The 19091-nt window shown below is 37.5% G+C and overlaps 1 protein-coding gene across 2 annotated transcripts in view; it reads right to left on the reverse strand.

Moving 5' to 3' along the window:
* LOC100944423 (E3 ubiquitin-protein ligase MARCH1) overlaps positions 1–19091 on the reverse strand; it is an 851823-nt gene that overhangs the window by 45161 nt on the left and 787571 nt on the right. For both annotated transcript variants that reach the window (XM_003794700.3, XM_023516041.1), the window contains one exon: positions 9005–9185. In XM_003794700.3, coding sequence (XP_003794748.1) covers positions 9005–9185 — 181 coding nt within the window. The remainder of the gene's footprint in view (positions 1–9004; positions 9186–19091) is intronic.

Consider the following 19091-nt stretch of genomic DNA (forward strand, 5'->3'; position numbering starts at 1 on the left):
AGTCATGTAATGAACCCCGAATATCTATGAGAATGAGCCACAAAGCACTTGGATTTTCCACTGCCTAATTATCTGATACAAGGTGTGTTGGCGCTGTTGTCTATTCACACTGGAATATTATTTTAATGGAAATATCAATTGTAGTTCTGAGAGCATCAATGTGTAAAAGCAATAAAGCAAATAAAAAACAACAAGACAAAATGGCAACAAAACTTCAGTGGAAAGGTTAATGCTTCAATCAAGTTTGGAAGTGTTTTTCTTTTAATCTTTTTTGTTTGTTTGTTTGTTTTTTGCAGTTTTTGGCCAGGGCTGGGTTTGAATCTGCCACCTCTGGCATATGGGGTTAGCGCCCTACTCCTTTGAGCCACAGGCACCGTCCTTAATCTTTTTTTTTTTGTTGTTGTTGTTATTTTGTAGTCCATGCATTTGTTCTCTCCTTATAGCAATGGGCTCAGTAGCCTGTGAGGCTCCTTTTTCTTAGTGAATGAAGCAATGGGAAAGTAAAGGGAAGAGCGTTGATGACAGACACCACCACAGAAAAATTTGCTGGGGGAAATGGACCTGGTTCATTTGGGGAGCATAGACTTATAAACAAAATCATGTCCTAAGAGTGTTCCACATCCCCCATCTTAGATTTTCCTTAGGGCTCATGCATGTATTATAATAAGTAGAACTGGAACTGCATTGCAGATTATGAATATAGATTTTTTGCAAGAATTACAGGAAAGTTTTATTTCTACTTGTGCAGAGATTTGCATTGCTTGTGGGCTTATATACTCGTGAAGAAATGACACAGCAAACCTACTCCCCGGAATTGGGTTCTGATGACCTGGGAACAGCCTGAAGACATCAAAACTTCATTTGGGTAGGATTTTCTTACTGCGTAATCTCAAGTTCTTTGAACAATGTAAGAATTAAGAAGGATGCCAAAGAGAATTTCAAGAACCTTAGAATGATTCTTTCAGAATATTCATGCCTTCAAAAATTCTTGCCAACAATCCAAAGAGACAGATGATCATCCAGAACTGACTTCAGCCTCATGTAGACTCAATTCTATGAGCCCTGATTTTTTTGTTGTTGTTGTGGCTGTTGACATTATTTAAAGTATAAAAGGAATAACTGTCGAATGCTGAAAAAAGACTGTTGCAGAGCAGAAGTGACGCCTGATCCTCCAAGATGAGGGAAGAAAGAGAAACAACAGAAGGCAGTTGGAAAGGCTTTCACAGCACCCCGGGCTGGACGGTAGAAAGAAGGTAAATGGGCATGTGTGTGTTTCAAGCTATTCAAATTGTTGCTGTTTTTCAGCCTGCAAAATAACTGGTGTGCATATAATGATGTAAATAAGTTATTAGGAAAAAAATATTGGGTCAAATATTTTTGTTTAAGGAGGAAGGTGTCAGACAAATTTTTATTTCAGAAAAATTTATTTTGGAAGATTTTCATAATAAATGATTTCAATGAAAACTAGAGGTTTGATGCTTACAGAGAGAGTCTCTCAGCTGTTCAGTGGCAGTGTGGGTGTGGCACAGGGCGATGAACGCAAGCTTCAGAATGGAGTGGGAGCTTTGCGGTGCGTGATATTAAGTCAGTTTGATATGATAGCTTGTTACTCTCATCTGTAAAATGAGTTTGCTGTGCTTACACAAAATCAAGTTGTAATGAGAACTGAATTAATTAAATAAAATATCCTAAGTATCTGGCACAGAGAAGAAATTCAGTAGGTTCTGATCACATTTGTGAGATAGCAAATTTCTCATAATGATAAGTAAATGACCCATTTTGAATTTCTTTGATGTGTCATTGGGTAACATTCAATGAGTAGTAAAAAAGATCCTACCTAGGAATCTGGACTTATTCCCTGTCCTGGTCAATTTTAAGGCTATTAATCACAAGACATCCATATTAGCGGGGTATCAATAATAATTGTTGGGCATTCAACCTGTTCTGGTGACTTGTATTGGCCCATGCTCTTCCAAAATAAGAATTCTTACATCAAATTAAAGAAAGAAAGGGCTTAACACTTTGTCAAATATAGCTTTTTTAAAAAATAGATATTTCAACTAAAGTGCTGTAAATCATTATGATGGAAGCATAGACATACCAAGATGATTATTCTTTCTTATTCGGCATAATTAATTCATATAGTACTTGTATTTTCTTAACTGTCTAGTATTCAACTGGTTTTGAACTACAAAAATGACAAGTACATATGATTCAGCTTAATCATTACTAAAGCAGAAACAATTTACCCACTAGCTCATTTTATTTGTAAGAATGAAACCAATAAAAGGATGTGTATGGAGTTGAATATTTTGTATTATACACATATATTTGTCATATAGTGTCTATATGAAAAAATTACATTAAAATATTTCAAGGGAGAAATAAAGTTGTCAGCAGCATTTGCTATCCTCATAAAAACTTGGTTTCGTGTATAGTAGCTAGTTTCTCCTTTTCGGGAGGGATTTCGATCCAAACCCCATGTAATTTTTCAGCTTCAGAAGAGGGGATTAATTTATGCTTCCTAATCGATTCTGAGTGCATTTCCAAATTGCACTGAATAGTCACCGTGCTTTCTTTATTTGTGACTGTTTGACTTCTCTGTGCCCTGAGAGTTTTTTCTGACCCTTGGTAACTGAGGAGATTAACAGGACTTTTATTGAGTGTTACAAAAATAGCTGAGCTACTGATTTAAAGATGATGCAAATTGTTTTCCCTTGAATAAGTTCTTGATTTTATTTGGACTCTAAAGATTTTCTTCTGGAAACATGAGGATACCTTAAAGGACCTACTAACTGTACATTTTGTTGGAGTTATAGTTGCAGCTAATGAGGTAACATTTTACAGATACGTTTAGAGACTATTGAGCCCAAGATTCGTCTATGAAGATTTGCACCTTTCTATGCAGATTCACACACTTCTGCTTTGAGAAGTCATTTCATCTAAACAGAATCTCCTACTTTCATTGGCTAATGACAGAAATTCAGTATCACTTGCTAAATTAATTGTTTCATGTGGTTGGTCTTTAGAATGTTATAAACTATAATGGAATTACGGAATTGAGAGCAGTTAATTGGATGTACTTCAAACATATTCTAACCAAATGGTATACCAGACATTCATTATGACCATTTAAAATCTAATAAAAGAAAATCATTGATGAATCTTAGTGCGATCAAGATAAACCATCTAAAACAGTATAAAAATGCCTTGTATTTGTATAGTTTGTATCATCTCACAATCTGAAAAGTCATTACAAATACTAACTCTTAAGTATGGTTCTAGTACCCCATAATTTTAAAGGGGAAAGTGAGAATTTAAACACTTTCCCTAGGCTTTTAAAGCCTCTATCAATCATGGAGAGAGAAATACAATGCCTACTTCTCATGTCTAGGACTCATGTGTTAGAAAAAGAGTCAAAAATTCAGATCCCTTCCCCAGGGCCAAGAGATACACAGATAAGTAGAAATGCCTTCAGGTTTCAGGATCAGACAGGGAGAATGAAGGCTGAGGAAGGTGGAGAACTTAAAATTCAAACAGATTTGTAATGGTGACAACCACCACTTAGCTCCACTGGTTGTCATATGAAAATATGATTTCAGTAAAGTCAGATACTGTGATTTTCTTTTTTTTGAGACAGAGCCTCAAGCTGTCCCCCTGGGCAGAGTGCTATGGCATCACAGCTCACAGCAACCTCCAACTCCTGGGCTCAAGCGAATCTCCTGCCTCAGCCTCCTAAGTAGCTGAGACCACAGGCACCCGCCACAACACCTGGCTATTATTTTTTGGTTGCAGCCATCATTGTTTTTTTGGTGGGCCCGGGCTGGATTTGAACCCGCCACCTTAGGTGTATGTGGCTGGCGCCTTAGCCACTTGAGCCACAGGCGCCGAGCCAGATACTGTGATTTTCAAACAAATTCAGATGTGTGGAATTTTACATGAAATAATCACATATTTAATTGTTGGTAACCAAAATTTAAATATTCAGTTCTATGGGTCAAATAATATACATTATTAGGGTGTTAGCAATGTCTGGATTAGATTCTAACACCCTGGTACACAGACAAGTGCTATTCAAGGTGAAGGATGTTGAAATGCTATCCTAACCAATATTTATAATCAATCAAGGAAATGTTGTTAAAAAGGAAATTGGAATATTTCATTAATCAACAGATAGTAGGTTGTAGCAGCATATTCATTATCTTGAATATTTAAAAAGATGGATGTATTTGCTGCCTTTATATAAGCAAGTTTGTTGAGGGGGGGGAAGGATTTCCTACATAAATCAATGAATATACTACATAACACAAATAAAATAAAAAACAAAGACCATCTCAATTGATGCAGAAAAAGCTTTTGATAATATCCAGCATCCTTTCATGATCAAAGAACTTAAGAAAATAGGCTTAGGTGGGACATTTCTTAAACTGATCAAAACCATCTACAGCAAACCCACAGCCAATATCATATTGAATGGAATAAAATTAAAAATGTTTCTACCCATATCTGGAACTAGACAAAGATGCCCTTTGTCTTTGCTGCTATTCAACATGTAATGGAAGTCTTAGCGATTGCAATCAAGCAAGAGAAGGTGATCAAAGGAATCCAGATGGGGTCAGAGGAGATTAAGCTCTCACTCTTCCTGTATGATATGATCTCATACCTGGAAAACCCCACCTCAACTACAAAACTCTTAGAAGTGATCAAGAAATACAGCAGTGTCTTAGGATACAAAATCAATACATACAAATCATAGCTTTAATATATGCCAACAATAGTCAAGCTGAAAATATAGTCAAGGACTTTATTCCTTTTATAGTATTACAAAAGAAGATGAAATATTTTGGAATTTACCTAATAAAGGATGTGAAAGATTTTTATAAAGAGAATTATGAAACTCTGTGAAAAGCAATAGCAGAATATTTTAACAAATGGATAAACATACCATGGTCATGGCTGGGAAGAATCAACATTATTAAAATGTCCATACCACCCTAAGCAATTACAGATTTAATGCAATCCTTATTAAAGCACCATTGTCATACTTTAAAGATCTTGAAAAAATAGTACTTATTTTATACGTAATCAGAAAAAAACCTCAAATAGCAAAGACATTACTCAGAGATCAAAACAAATCAGGAAGTATCATGTTACCAAACTTCAGGCTATACTATACATCTACACTGATCAAAACAGGTACTGGCACAAAAACAGAGAGGTAGATATATGGAACAAAATAGAGAACCAAGAGATGAATCCAGCTACTTACCATCATTTGATCTTCGACAAAACTATCAAAAAACATTCAGTGGGGGAAAAACTCCCTCCCTATTTAATAAATGGTGCTGGATGAACTGGCTGGCAACCTGTAGAAGACTGAAACTGGACCCTTACCTTTCACCATTAATAAAAATCGATTCTCACTGGATAGAAGATTTAAACTTAAGACATGATACTATAAAAATACTAGAAGAGAGTGCAAGGAAAATGCTTGAAGAAATTGGCCTGGGAGAATTTTTTATGAGTAGGACTCCCACTGACAATTGAAGCAACACCAGAAGTATATTACTATGATCTGATTAAACTAAAAACCTTCTGCATGGCCAAGAGCATAGTAAGTAAAGCAAGTAGACACCCTTCAGAATGGGAGAAGATATTTGCAGGTTATGTTTCCGGCAAAGGTCTAATAACTAGAATCTACAGAGAACTCAAATTAATCAATAGGAAAAGAACAAATAACTCCATTTCCTTATGGGCAAGAGACTTGAACAGAAGCTTCTCTCAAGAAGACCAGCATATGCCCAACAAACACATGAAAAAATGCTCATCATCTTTAATCCTCAGAGAAATGCAAATCAAAACTACTTTGAGATATCATCTAACTCTAGTAAGATTAACCCACATCACAAAATCCCAAAACTTCAGATGTTGGTGTGGATGTGGAGAGATGGGAACAGTTCTACACTGCTGGTGGGAATGCAAGCTAATATGGCCTTTTCGGAAAGAAGTTGTTTAGAGAACACTCAATGAACTAAAAGCAGACCTGCCGTTTGATCCTGCAATTCCTCTACAAGGTATATACCAAGATGATCAAAAATCATTTTACATACGACACAGACATTTGCACAGAATGTTTATTGGAGGCCAATTCATAATTGCCAAGTCAGAAACAGCCCAAGTGCCCCTCAACCGATGAATGAATTAACAAATTGTGGTATATTTACACCATGTAATACTACACAGCTATAAAAAGATGGAGACTTTACATCTTTTATGTATACCTGGATGGAGCTGGAACATATTCTTCTTAGTAAAGTAAATCAAGAATGGAAGAAAAAGTATCCAATGTACTCAATACTTTTATGAAACCAATATATAAACACATATACATTCATACGAATGATAAAACAAAACTATAGTCCAGAAAGGAGGGAAGAGGAAGGAGAGGAGAGGAGTGGTGGGAGGCCGGGGGGAGGGAGGGCATTTGGTGGGACCTCACCTAATGTGTATAAGGCAATGGTACCTTTTAAAACTAATAAGAGTAGAGTATAAATGTCTTATCATAACAAATAAGTAAGTGAGGTGATGTTATGTTAAGAAGTTAGACGTAAGCTTTCCCCATTGTATATCAAATCAGCACATTATTCCCCATGTACACAGTTATGATTTAATAAAAAAAGAAGGAAAGAAAGGATTTCTTGATAGGGTTGCAAATTATTGGGAATAGAATGTTAAGAAAGGATTAGAGTTGTATTTATGGGGTGATTCTACAAAGCTGTAGATAAAAAAAGGACTTTTCAAGTTTCTTCCCAGCATGATGTTTTGTTTGTTACACACAATAATATATGGGTAGTGGTGGGGAGGGAGTGGTAAACACTGTAAGGTAGGAAGAAATATGTATATGTTATTACCTAAATTGTTGCTTTCAAATTGAAATAATTATGTTTGACAAAACTTAAATGAAAATTTCACATAGACATAGGATGGGGAAAATGAAGCAGTATAAAGTGCCATGAGATAATTTGTAGATCCTAAAGGGGTAAAGAGAGAAATTGAGGGAATTAGGGATCACAGTGTGTCACTTAACTGCTCCAGACACAGCGTACAGCCTCTGTGCAGCGGACAAAACAAAGGGCCTGGAATGCAGGTCCATTCTGGGGACTAGCACTGATTGCTCTTGGCCCTGGAGGGGCCTTTTTGACTTAGGTCAAAAAAAGGAACACACATCCTAAAGGCATCTTGTGCATCATTTTTGACGTCTAGAAACCATTTTCATATTTTTAAAATCAAGGCAACCACAAAGGCAGTGGATGTTATTCTTCCTTTCCGTAATTTACAGAATTAATGAGGAATTGCAATGGCCAGTCATCAATCAGATGCCTACTAGAATGTTCTTGTTTACTTTTTGCCTCTGCTCATTCTGGAACCCATACTTATTCCCAAGCAATGTTCTTTCTATCACTTTTGCTTTGCATTTAATGTAAATAAAAGAGAAGCTCTAGGCTGATTCATTATTTAAGTTACTGTCTCTCTATCCTTCCCTTGGAAATAGAGGCATTCATACATGTATGCAAGGCTGTGGTTAGGCTAAAAAAAGAACGAGTTACAACGTGCTAAAATCCAAAGTGCATTGTCCTTGTTTGTTTTTATCCTTTACAAGTTGTCCTTTGGTGGCTTTGCATGAGATGCTAACTTTATATTTGACTCATAATCTTACCTTCATGCTTTAGAAAAAAATATAACATAAATGAGGAACTTGAAGATAGACTTTATAGACAAAAATATATTTACCTCTTCCTCACAGCCTCACGCATAATGTGGAAAATATTTTTCTTTCTACTGACTGTAATTATACATGAACCATCAAACCAATCCCCAAAAAGCAAACATGAAAAATAGTCCACACCTTAATAGAAATTATCCAATGCCTTTCAAGAAATTAGATTAGTTCATATTAATGAATGTAATTTACCTTCTTAAGAATTGACCTTAGTGGGAGGTGCCCTTAGCATAGTGGTTAATGTGCCAGCCACCTGTACCAAGAGTGGCAGGTTAAAACCAGCAACGACAACTGCGACAACAACAGCAACAACAAAATAGCCGAGTGTTCTGACAGGCGTCTGTAGTCCTGATTACTTGGGAGGCTAAGGCAAGAGAATGCTTAAGCCCAAGAGTTTGAGGTTGCTGTGAGCTGTGACGTCATTGCACTCTACCAAGGGTGACATAGTGAGACTCTGTCTCAAAAAAAAAAAAAAAAAGAATTGACTTTAGTAGGTATAATACAATGCTGTCTCAGTTCTCATCAATTAAATTACGTTGATTTGCAAGTATTGTTTGCATATATATTCAAATATGTGTTTATATGTCTCTCTATATGCATTTATATACACACATGCATTGTTTTGAGATTGTGGAGTGATAGATAAATCAGAGGCCCTGGAATATAAAAAAGGAAGGACACTCTGTAATGACTTGGCTGCATTTTGTGCATTGTACACGGGCCACCTACCCTTTGTGGATATTGGTGTGTTAGAAGAATCTTATTGCAGAAGAAAATGGTTTTTTGTTTTTTTTCTGGGACAGAGTCTTACTCTATTGCCCAGGCTAGAGTGCTGTGACCTCCGCTTGGCTCATGGCAGCAACCTCAAACTCCCAGGCTCAGGCGAACCTCTTGCCTCAGCCTCCAGAGTAGCTGGATCTACAGGATCCGGGCACAACTCCCCGCTGGTTTTTCTATTTTTAGTAGAGATGGCGGTCTCCCTCTTGCACAGGCTGGTCTGGAACTCCGGGGCTGAAGGAAGGGATCCTCCTGCCTCGACCTCCCAGAGTGCTGGTAACTAAATGCTGGCCACCATTTATATAGTTCCTGCCTTTTTCCAGGCACTGGAATCTTTGTTTTGCTTTTACAGGCGTGAACCACCGCGTCTCGCCAAGAAAATGGATTTTTAAAACAAGCCTGCCGTGCAAACTCTCCCTCCCAAAGCAGTCCCCGGGGCCGCCGTACCTTCCGGAGGGGCTTGAGCTTGGTCTCCATCACGAAGTCATACTTGCAGAGCTCGCAGCAGCGCGTGTCCGAGCTCTTGATCCACTGGTGGAGGCAGGACTGATGGACGAAGCGCAGGGTCCCCGTGCAGCGGCAGGGTGTGATCAGGGGGCTTTCTTCATCCCCTTCGCAGTGACAGATTCTGAGGAGGGACACAGCAGCCAGCGTTAGACCTCGCAGAGGAAACGTCTCACAGAAGCATTTCTACGCTTGCTCAGGCCAGGGATTCAGAGCACGTGAGCACTTCCCTCTAACTTGGACGCTAGAACTGAATCTGTGATCAGTACAGGTGGAGCACCGTTCATCGGAAAATTCGAAAGCCAGAACGCTCCAAAATCCAAACTTAACTTTTTTAAACAAAATTCTTCTGTTTACTTCACATTTCAGTATTAAGTACAATAAACGACAAAATAATGACAAATAAGACAGAGTCCCAGCGCTCAAAGAGCCTGAATTCTGGGACGGGGGAAAAGACTTGTGTTGTGGATATTAAACACATGGGCAAATAACGAAAACAAACATGTTTTTATGAAAGTCTCTTAGGTTTCATGGTAGAAGTCTGCATGGGAACCAAAAAGGAAGGGCTGACGAATTTTTCAGGGAATCCGGGTTAAGAAAGGCAGTGTAATCCTTGAACTGACCCCACAGTTCTCTTTAGCTATTTATATATTAGATAAACTTCTACATGTTTTATGAATTTATGGAAAGAAAAATCTGCATTCAATGTCTCCACTTCCCTCTCATTCATTCCTCAATCCCTGGATTCCAGCATCTACCCCAGTAGTCTACACTGTAGGCATTAATTTGTTGAATAAAAATAGCTTATATAAAAAAAGAATTATTGGGATCAAATCACAGTTTTATGTAATCTTGAGCTAATTACTCAACCACTGTTAAGGTCTCATACGTAAGTTAAAATAATCTTTAAAAATAAAGATGATAATAATGTTCACCCCTTGGGGATGTTGTAAGCGTTAAAACCACTTAATACATGAGAAGTGTTTAGAGCAGTGGCTGACGTGGGGTAAACGCTCTGTAAATATTAACTATTACTTTTGGCACAGGGGCCATGCTGGAGCTTGATATGGGCAGTTAATCTGGAGATTCATGTACTTTAGAGCTAATAAAATTACCTGAAATTTTTTTTTAAAATAGCTTATGTTAGCTAACATTTATATAGTTCTTGCCTTTTCCCAGGCACTGGAATATTTGTTTTGCTCATAGTAACTTACTTATTTACTTACAACTACTCACGAAGATAGATACTATCATTAGCCTCATTTTAGAGACAGTATAACCTGCAGTACAGAGAGGTTATACACCTTGACCAGGATCACGGCTAGCAAGTAGTGGAACAGGGTTTCAAATCCAGGCAGTTTTAAAATCCAGACATTTTTGACATGATGCCACAAGTGGGAAACTATGTGCTGTCAAAAATGTAGGCCCACAACACACAACACACAGGCCCATGACACACAGTTTTATTCAATGTCCCCTAGGGAAAAATAAAATTATCTTTAGGCTATGTGTATGTGGGATATAGGAAACATAAATAAACTTTGTGTTTAGACTTGGGTCCACTCCCAAGATATCCCACTTGTGTCTATGCAAATATTCTCAAATCCAAAACATTTGAAATCTAAAACACTTCCGGTCTCAAGCATTTGAAATAAAGGGTACTCAGCCTGCATTACTTTACTTTTACTTGTACTCAAGTCACATGATGAGCTGTTAGACGCAGTGTGTCAAACTGCACTGTCATTTCATCCCTATGCCGACGCCTTGTTAGTAGGTCATTAAAAATTATGAACTGTAATATTTGTGGGGGTTGTGGCGGGAGCCTATAGTCCCACCTACTTGGGAGGCTGAGGGAAGAGAATCACATAAGCCCAAGAGCTGGAGGTTGCTGTAAGCTGTGACTCCATGGCACTCTACCAAGGGCGATATAGCAAGAATCTGTCTCAAAAAAAAAAAAATTAAAAATAAATAAATAAAGAACTGATAAGTGTTCTGAGGAATGCTGAAGCTTCATAACTTCCTTGGACTATTTTTGACAATAGTTTAAAAGTGTCATAATATATAATTTAGTTACAGTATCTTACCAATGTGAAAAGTTTGAAAAAATTTTAAGGTATGAGCAAAGAATAAAGTTTGCACAGAAAGTCTTAGCCAGAAAAGACTTTGACTTTTTTTCTTATGAAGATGCATACCTGTTTGGTCACAATGAATGATCTAAAATGTCAATAATTATCATTGTTTAAGTCACATAAAACTCAAGTATAGTAAATCCCATTGTTTGAAAATGTTACTACGTCTGTTACTGCGTAACTGTTACTGTTACTATGTCTGCAAAAAAATTTTAGTTCAACTAATTTCTTAAGTATTATGAATTCTAGTTTCACAGATTTGCAGTCTGTGATATCATTATATCTCCTATTCAGATTTTTAAAAATAATATGCTTTCCCCTCCAGATGAGATAAAACTTTCATAATTCTAAGTGGTGAATTCAAATTTCAGCTGTAATGATTTAACCAGCTGTTAGAAGTTGCTAATAAATTTATTTAGCAGTAATACTTTAAATGTGTTAGAAATATGAATGTAAACATTTAAAAAGTTTTAAAAAAATCTACACAATTACTTTCCTAATGTTGAGTCACAGTGACAGGCTGGAAGAATGTATGAATTGCTGCTACTGCTCTTTCCTTTTAGGGGTATACCCCCTTTTTTCAAAGCATGTTTTCTAAAAAGGGGGTCTTAAAAATGTGTGTGTGTTGCCCGCATATGGAAAAACTCATTTTAATCCAAATTGGGGGAGGAGGGGTGAGAGGGGGAAGAGGAGAGGAGGGAGGGGATTGGTGTGCTCCCAGGTAATGGGCACAGTGGAAGGGTATATGGCACACTTTTGGGGTGTGGGACACAACTACAAGAGGGACTCTATGTAAACAAATGCAGATATTGTAACCTAGTTGTTTGTACAGTTACATTAACCTGAAATTAAAAAAAAAAAGTGTGTATGTGTATGTAATGCGTGTCAGCCTCGTGTGTGTGTGTGTGTGTGTGTGTGTGTGTGTGTATCTCAGCTATCTCTGAGGGGAAATGAAATGGCTACTCAGATTATTAGTGCAGAAAGATAGAGGAATTGAAACCCAACGCTCCCCTGGCCTCAAAATAAAGAAGTACGATAGAGTACATTGGCATTTTACATCCATTTCTTAAGAAAAATAAAGTAAACAGAAGAAATACTGACATCTAAAATGCTGGGTGGGAGTGATGGAAGGAGAATACAGCAAATTTCAAAATCAATTTTCCCTGGCCCTGAGCTGAGTTAGAAAGTAGCAGCGCTGGATGGAGCATCACATCTAAAAGGACAACATGGTGGGAAAAACTAAAAATTATCTGAGTGCCTATACTTTAAGATGAAAACCTGAAATATCGCCTCTTCTAACTGGTCTTGTTACAGTTTATCTCGCACTTGTTGCCAAGTCAATGTCACTGCACAGGTACTCAGCAGATCCTAGTCTGACAGAGTTGAATTCAGTCAATAAAATACGACTTATTATAAAACAGGCCATGAAAGTACATAGGAGCTTTTATATCATGTAGTTAGCTGTAATGTTTGTTTTTGGAGTCACTGAAATCTAATAAATTATACAAAATAAGAGGCTGATATTTCTTTATTATTATTATTATTTATTTTTATTGTTTGGGATTCATTGAGGGTACAAAGAATTAGGTTACACTGATTGCATCTGTTAGATAGCCCTCTTATAATCGTGTCCCACTCCCAAGAGGTGTGCCTTACACTGTAATCCCCAATCCCCCTCCTTCCTCCCCTCTGCTCACTTGCTCATTCCCCAATACCCCCTTATATTAGCTCACCTACTGACTTCATATAAGAATAGAGTATGATGGTTTACAGAGAAGAATGTGTTCCACCTCTATCCAGATTAATACAAAAGATGTAAAGTCTCCATCTCTTTTAGTGGCTGAATAGTATTCCCTGGTATACATATACCATAGGTTGTTAATCCATTCATGGGCTGGTGGGCATTTAGACTATTACCACATTTTAGTGACTGCAAATTGAGCTGCAATAAACAGTCTAGCACAAATGTCCTTATGATAAAAGTACTTTTTTTCTTCTGGGTTGATGCCTAGTAATGGGATTGCAGGATCAAATGGGAGGTCTAATATGAGTTCTTTGAGGATTCTCTATTTTTTCTTCCAAAAAGGTTGTATTAGTTTGCAGTCCCACCAGCAGTGTAGAAGTATTCCCTTCTCTCCACATCCATGCTAGGCATCTGAAGCTTTGAGAGTTTGTGATATGGGCCATTCTCATTGGGGTCAGGTGATAATCTCAGGATAGTTTTGATCTTCATATCTCTGATGGTTAGGGACAATGAACACTTTTTCATACTTTTTTAGCCATTTGTCTATGTTCTTTAGAGAAAGTTCTATTCATGTCTCTTTCCCAGGGATATATGGGATTGTTGGTTCTTTTTATGTTAGTTAATTTGAGTTTTTCATAGATTCTAGTTATCAAAGTTGTGTCCAATTTATAATATGCAAATATCTTTTCCCATTTTGAAGGTTGTCTGTTTGCTTTGGCTGTTGTTTCCTTAGCTGTACAGAAGCTTTTCAGTTAGGCGGTACCTGTGGCTCAGTGAGTAGGGTGCCAGCTCCATATACTGAGGGTGGCAGGTTCAAACCCAGCCCTGGTCAAAATGCAACAAAAAAATAGCTGGGTGTTAAGGCGGGTGCATGTAGTCTCAACTAGTCTGGAGGCTGAGTCAAGAGAATCACCTAAGCTCAGGAGTTGGAGGTTGCTGTGAGCTGTGTGATGCCATGGCACTCTACTAAGGGCAATAAAGTGAGACTCTGTCTCTACCATAAAAAAAAAGAAGCTTTCAGTTTAATTAAGTCCCATTTGCTTATTTTTGTTGTTGCAATTGCCAGGGAAGTCTTCTTTATAAAATCATCCCCCAGGCCAATATCTTCAAGAGTTTTCCCCACACTTTCTTTGAGAATTTTTAGTGTTTCACACCTTATATTTAAAGCTTTTATCAATCCTGAATCAATTTTTATAAGTGGTGAGAGGTACATGTCCAGTTTCAGTCTTTTACATGTGGTTATCTAGTTCTCCCAGCATGATTTCTTGAATAGGGATTCTTTTCCCCAGTGTATGTTCTTGTTTGGTTTATCAAAGATCATATGGCTGTAAGAGGTAAGTTACATCTTATCATTTTCTGTTTGGTTCCAAATGTCAATGTCTCTATTTTTTGTGCCAATCCCATGCTGTTTTGATGATTATGGCTTTGTAGTGTAACTGAAAGTCTGATAGGGTGATACCCCAGGCTTTATTACCAAGAATTGCCTTGGCTATATGGAGTTTCTTCTGATTCCATACAAAATTAAGAATTATTTTTTCCAAATCTTGAAAGTATGATGATGGTATTTTAATGTGGATTGCATTGAATTTGTAGATTGCTTTGGGTAGTATAGACATTTCACAATGTTGATTCTTCCCAGCCATGAGCATGGTATATTCTTCCATTTAATGTCTTCTGCTATTTCTTTTTTTAAGGTTTTGTAATTTTCTTTGTAGAGGTCCTTCACCTCTTTTGTTATGTATATTCCTAGATATTTAATTTTTTTTGAAGCTACTGTGAAAGGAATTGTGTCCTTTATTAGCTTCTCATCCTGGCTGTGATTGGCATAAATAAAGGCTACTGATTTGTGGACATTGATTTTATATCCTGAGACATTGCCATATATATTTTTTTTATCACTTTCAGGAGTCCTGTGGTTGAGACTTTGGGATTCTCTAAGTATAACATTATAACATTGGAAAAGAACTAGAGTTTTCTGTTCTCTGCACCCATTTGGATGCCCTTTCTTTTCTTTTCTTTTCTTTTCTTTTCTTTTCTTTTTTTTTTTTGGCTTGATTGTATTGGCTAAAACTTTCAGCACTGTGTTGAATATGGTCTTTGCTTTTGCTTCTGTTGATATGGCAAATTATGTTTATGGACTTTTGAATGAATGTTAAACCAGCCTTGTATTCCTAGGAAGAAACATACTTTTTTGTGATGAATGATTTTTTAATGTAATCTATTGGCTAGGATTTTATTGAGAATTTTTGCATCTATATTCATTACGGAAACTGGTCTGAAATACTCCTTTTTAGTTGGGTTACTAAACTCCTTTTCCTGGTTTTGGTATCAGGGTGCTACCCTTCCCCACATAGAATGTATTGGGGAAGATTCTTTCCTTCTCAATTTTTTTTTTTTTTGAAATAATTTCTGTAGTATAAGATCTTCTTTGAAGATTTGATAGAATTTTGGTGTGAAGCCATCTGAACCAGGGATTTTTTTCATTGAGAGTTTTTTTATTGTTTCTTCAATCTCAGTTCTTGAAATCGATCAGTTCATGAAATCTGTTTCTTCTTGTTTAAGTCTAGGGAGAGGTGTGGTTTCAGGTATTGATCCATTTCTTCCACATTGTCTAATTTTTGGATATAGAGTTTCTTATAGTACTCAGAGAAGATGTCTTGTATCTCTGTGGCATCTGTTGTTATTTCTCCTTTATCATTTCTGATTGAGATTATTAGACATTTTATATTTCTGTTTCTAGTTAATCTGGCTAAAGGCGTATTGATTGTTTTTTTCAAATAAACAACTTTTTGTTTCGTTAATTTTCTGAATGACTCTTTTGTTTTCAATTTCATTAATCTACAATTTAATTTTGGTTATTTCTTTTTTTCTGTTGCACTTAAGATTAGATTGTTCTTCTTTTTCCAATTCCATTATATGGTTCATGAGTTTTTTAATGCACTTTCTTTCTGTTATTCAAATGTAGGCATCTAACGTGATAAATTTCCCTCTTAAGACTGCCTTTGCTGTATCCACAGGCTTTAGTAACTTGTGTCTTCTTTGTTGTTATATTTGAGGAATATAATGATTTACTCTTTTATCTCTTCCTGAACCCAGCATTCAGCATAAGGTTGTTTAATTTCAAGTCTTTGTGTGGGGATGAATGTTCTTGTTGGAATTGGGTTCCACCTTTATTGCCTTGGGGTATGAGAAGATACAGGTATAATTTCTATTCTTTTAATTTTGCTGAGGTTTGATGTGTATCCTAGGATGTGGTCAATTTTGTAGTGTGTACCATGCCCTGATGAGAAAAATGTATATTCCTTAGCTTTGGGATGGTGTATTCTGTATATATCTATTAATCCCATTTGATCTAGGGTCACATTTAAGTCCTTTGTACCTTTGTTTAGTTTCTGTTTATAGTATCTGTCCAGTTCTGTCAGAGGGGTGTTAAAGTACCCAACTATTATGATGTTGTGGGATATCATATTGCTGAGACCCATCAAAGTTTGTTTCATAAATCTGGGAGCATTTAATCTGGGTGCATAAATATTTAAAATTGAAATGTCTTCTTGTTGTTTTGTTCCTTTGATCAGTATAAATTATTCACCTTTATGTTTCTTAACTTTAGCTGCTTTAAATCCACTTGCACCTGAAAATAAGATTGCAACCCCTCCTTTCTTCTGATTTCCATTTGCCTGAGATACTGCTTTCCATCCCTTAACCCTGAGTCTTGATTTGTCCATCAAGGATAGGTATGTGTCCTGGAGAGAGCATATGGATGACTTTTACTTTTTAAATCCCATCAGCCAGCCTGTGTGTCTTCAGTGGTGAATTCAGTCCATTGATATTTATTGAGAGAATTGATAAGTGTGGAGGAGTTCTATTCATCCTATTTTGTGAAAGTCCGTTGTGTACTTTTATCCTTTATGTCATTGTGGAAGCTGAGTTTTGACCTTTAGCTTCTGGGTGTTTTACTTTGCTGGTGGTCCATTGTGGTGGTCAGTGTTGAGAATAGGTCTAAATATTTCCTGTAAAGCTGGCCTTGTTGTGGCAGATTTCCTCAGTGCTGGTACATCTGCAAAAGATTTGATTTCTCCATCAGCTTTGAAGCTCAGTTTAACAGGATCCAGAATTCTAGGCTAAAAATTGTTTTATTTAGGAATATTGAATATAGATGACCATGATCTTTGGTCTTGGACAGTTTCATTTGAAAAGTCTGTTGTCATGCTAATGGATCTGCATCTGTAGGCAGAATTCTGGGCTGAAAATCATTTTGTTTAAGAATGTTGAAGATAGATGACCATGCTTTTCTGTCTTCTGTCTTAGACGGTTTCGGTTGAAAAGTCTGCTGTTGTGCTAATGGCTCTGCCTCTGTAGGTCAGTTGGTGCTTATTCCTTGCTGCTTGCAGAAGTTTTTCTTTCATCTTAACTTTGGACAGGTAACTTTGGACAATGTTCTTAGAGAGACTATTTGGGTTGAGATGACCCAGGGTTTGATATACTTATGAAAGAATGGTGTAGGGGTTTTTAGTAAAACTTGGGAAGTTTTCATTTATGATAATCTCCAGTAGGGCTTCCATTCCTTTACAACAATGCTCTTCCCCTTCAGAAGTCCCTATTATTTGTATGTTTGAATGCTTCATGGAGTCTCATAGTTCTCTAAGCACCTCTTCTGCTTTCTCACGCTTCTTTTCTGCCTCTCTAACTACCTGGGTTAACTTGAAAACTTTATCCTCTAGCTCTGAGGTTCTTTCTTCTCCACTGCCTAATCTATTTTTGATACTTCCTACTGCATCTTTACATTCCCTGATTGTCTCCTTCATTTCCTTAAGCTCCTCCATTTCCTTTCTATATTCTACATATCGCTCACCTGACTTTTAGTTCTGTCTTTTCATTTTATCATCCTTTCCTTTTATTGTCTTTATCATCCATATTTTAAGTTCCCTTTCTGTCAAGTCCATTAATTCTTTATAGGTGGAGTCTTCTGCAGTAGCTGCCTTATGGTCCCTTGTGGTAGTTCCTCTGTTTTGATTTTTCATGTTTGAATTTTTCTGTTGTTTCCTCCTCATGTGTTCTTTCATCCTGTTCACCTCTTTGTCTTCTCTTTTCCTTCTCACTGCCTCCTTTGCTTCAAAGAGAAGTCCTTGGACTTGATGACAGTATTTTGCAATACGTTACCAGGACACAAAGTGGCTCTATGTTTTTTTTGTTTTTTAGAGGACAGAGAGCACAGCCAGTAACCTCTAAGGTCCTTATTCCAAACTTAGTTCCCTGTGGTGATCTCCTGTTTCCTCAGCATTCAGACTCTCCCAGGTTGGGATCTTAAAGCTCACAAGAATCCTTCAGGGGCAGGCTTCACAGAGCCCCCTGACTCCAGTTCCTGTGGAGTGTAGGAGTCCCACAGCCTATCCCAAGATTGGAGTTCTGATCCCAGCAGGCAGAATTAAGACAGCCTTGCTTTAGGCCCCTGTTAAGACCATCTCATAAACTTCCCACAGTGGCAGTCCCCTGGCCACCCTTATCAGTGTGGCTGCTTCTCCAACCACAAAACCTATGGCAAATCCACTCCAACTAGCATTCAATTCTTGTTGCTGTATACTGCTCAAGTCTGCCCACTCTTCCAAGATTTCCACTCAATGTGCAGCTTCTCCCAACAACTAAAAACTCCAGAAAGGCTTCTTCCCAGGCCAGGCCTCTGTAGTGGTCAGTTGATCTCAGCTTGTTTCAATCACTTGACTAATTTATTGTATTTCTACCACTCTGGATCATATGCTGTATCTAGCTCACCATTTCCTTACTGTGCTCCCTGGGCTATAACTCTGGGTAAGATCCCCACCTAGGTATGGCTGGGTTCTCTCTTTCCCCAGTCATTCTAGGAGAGCTCAGCTGAATGATACTTACGGTCTCTCATCCTGCTCTGTCACTAAGGGTGATATTTCTTAAGAAACAGAAACCTCAGCTCTGTGCCTGTAGCACAATGACTCGGCGCCTGTACCACTGTATGGGCACCAGCTACATACACCAAGGCTGGTGGGTTGGAGCCCACCCAGCCAGCTAAAACAATGATGACAATTGCAACCAAAAATAGCCGGATGTTGTGGCAGGTGCCTGTAGTCCCAGCTACTTGGGAGGCTGAGGCTAGAGAATTGCTTGAGCCCAAGAGTTTGAGGTTGCT

Source organism: Otolemur garnettii, unplaced genomic scaffold, assembly GCF_000181295.1.
Source record: "Otolemur garnettii isolate 467f Iridium unplaced genomic scaffold, OtoGar3 scaffold00085, whole genome shotgun sequence".
In the NCBI taxonomy this organism is placed as follows: Eukaryota; Metazoa; Chordata; class Mammalia; order Primates; family Galagidae; genus Otolemur; species Otolemur garnettii.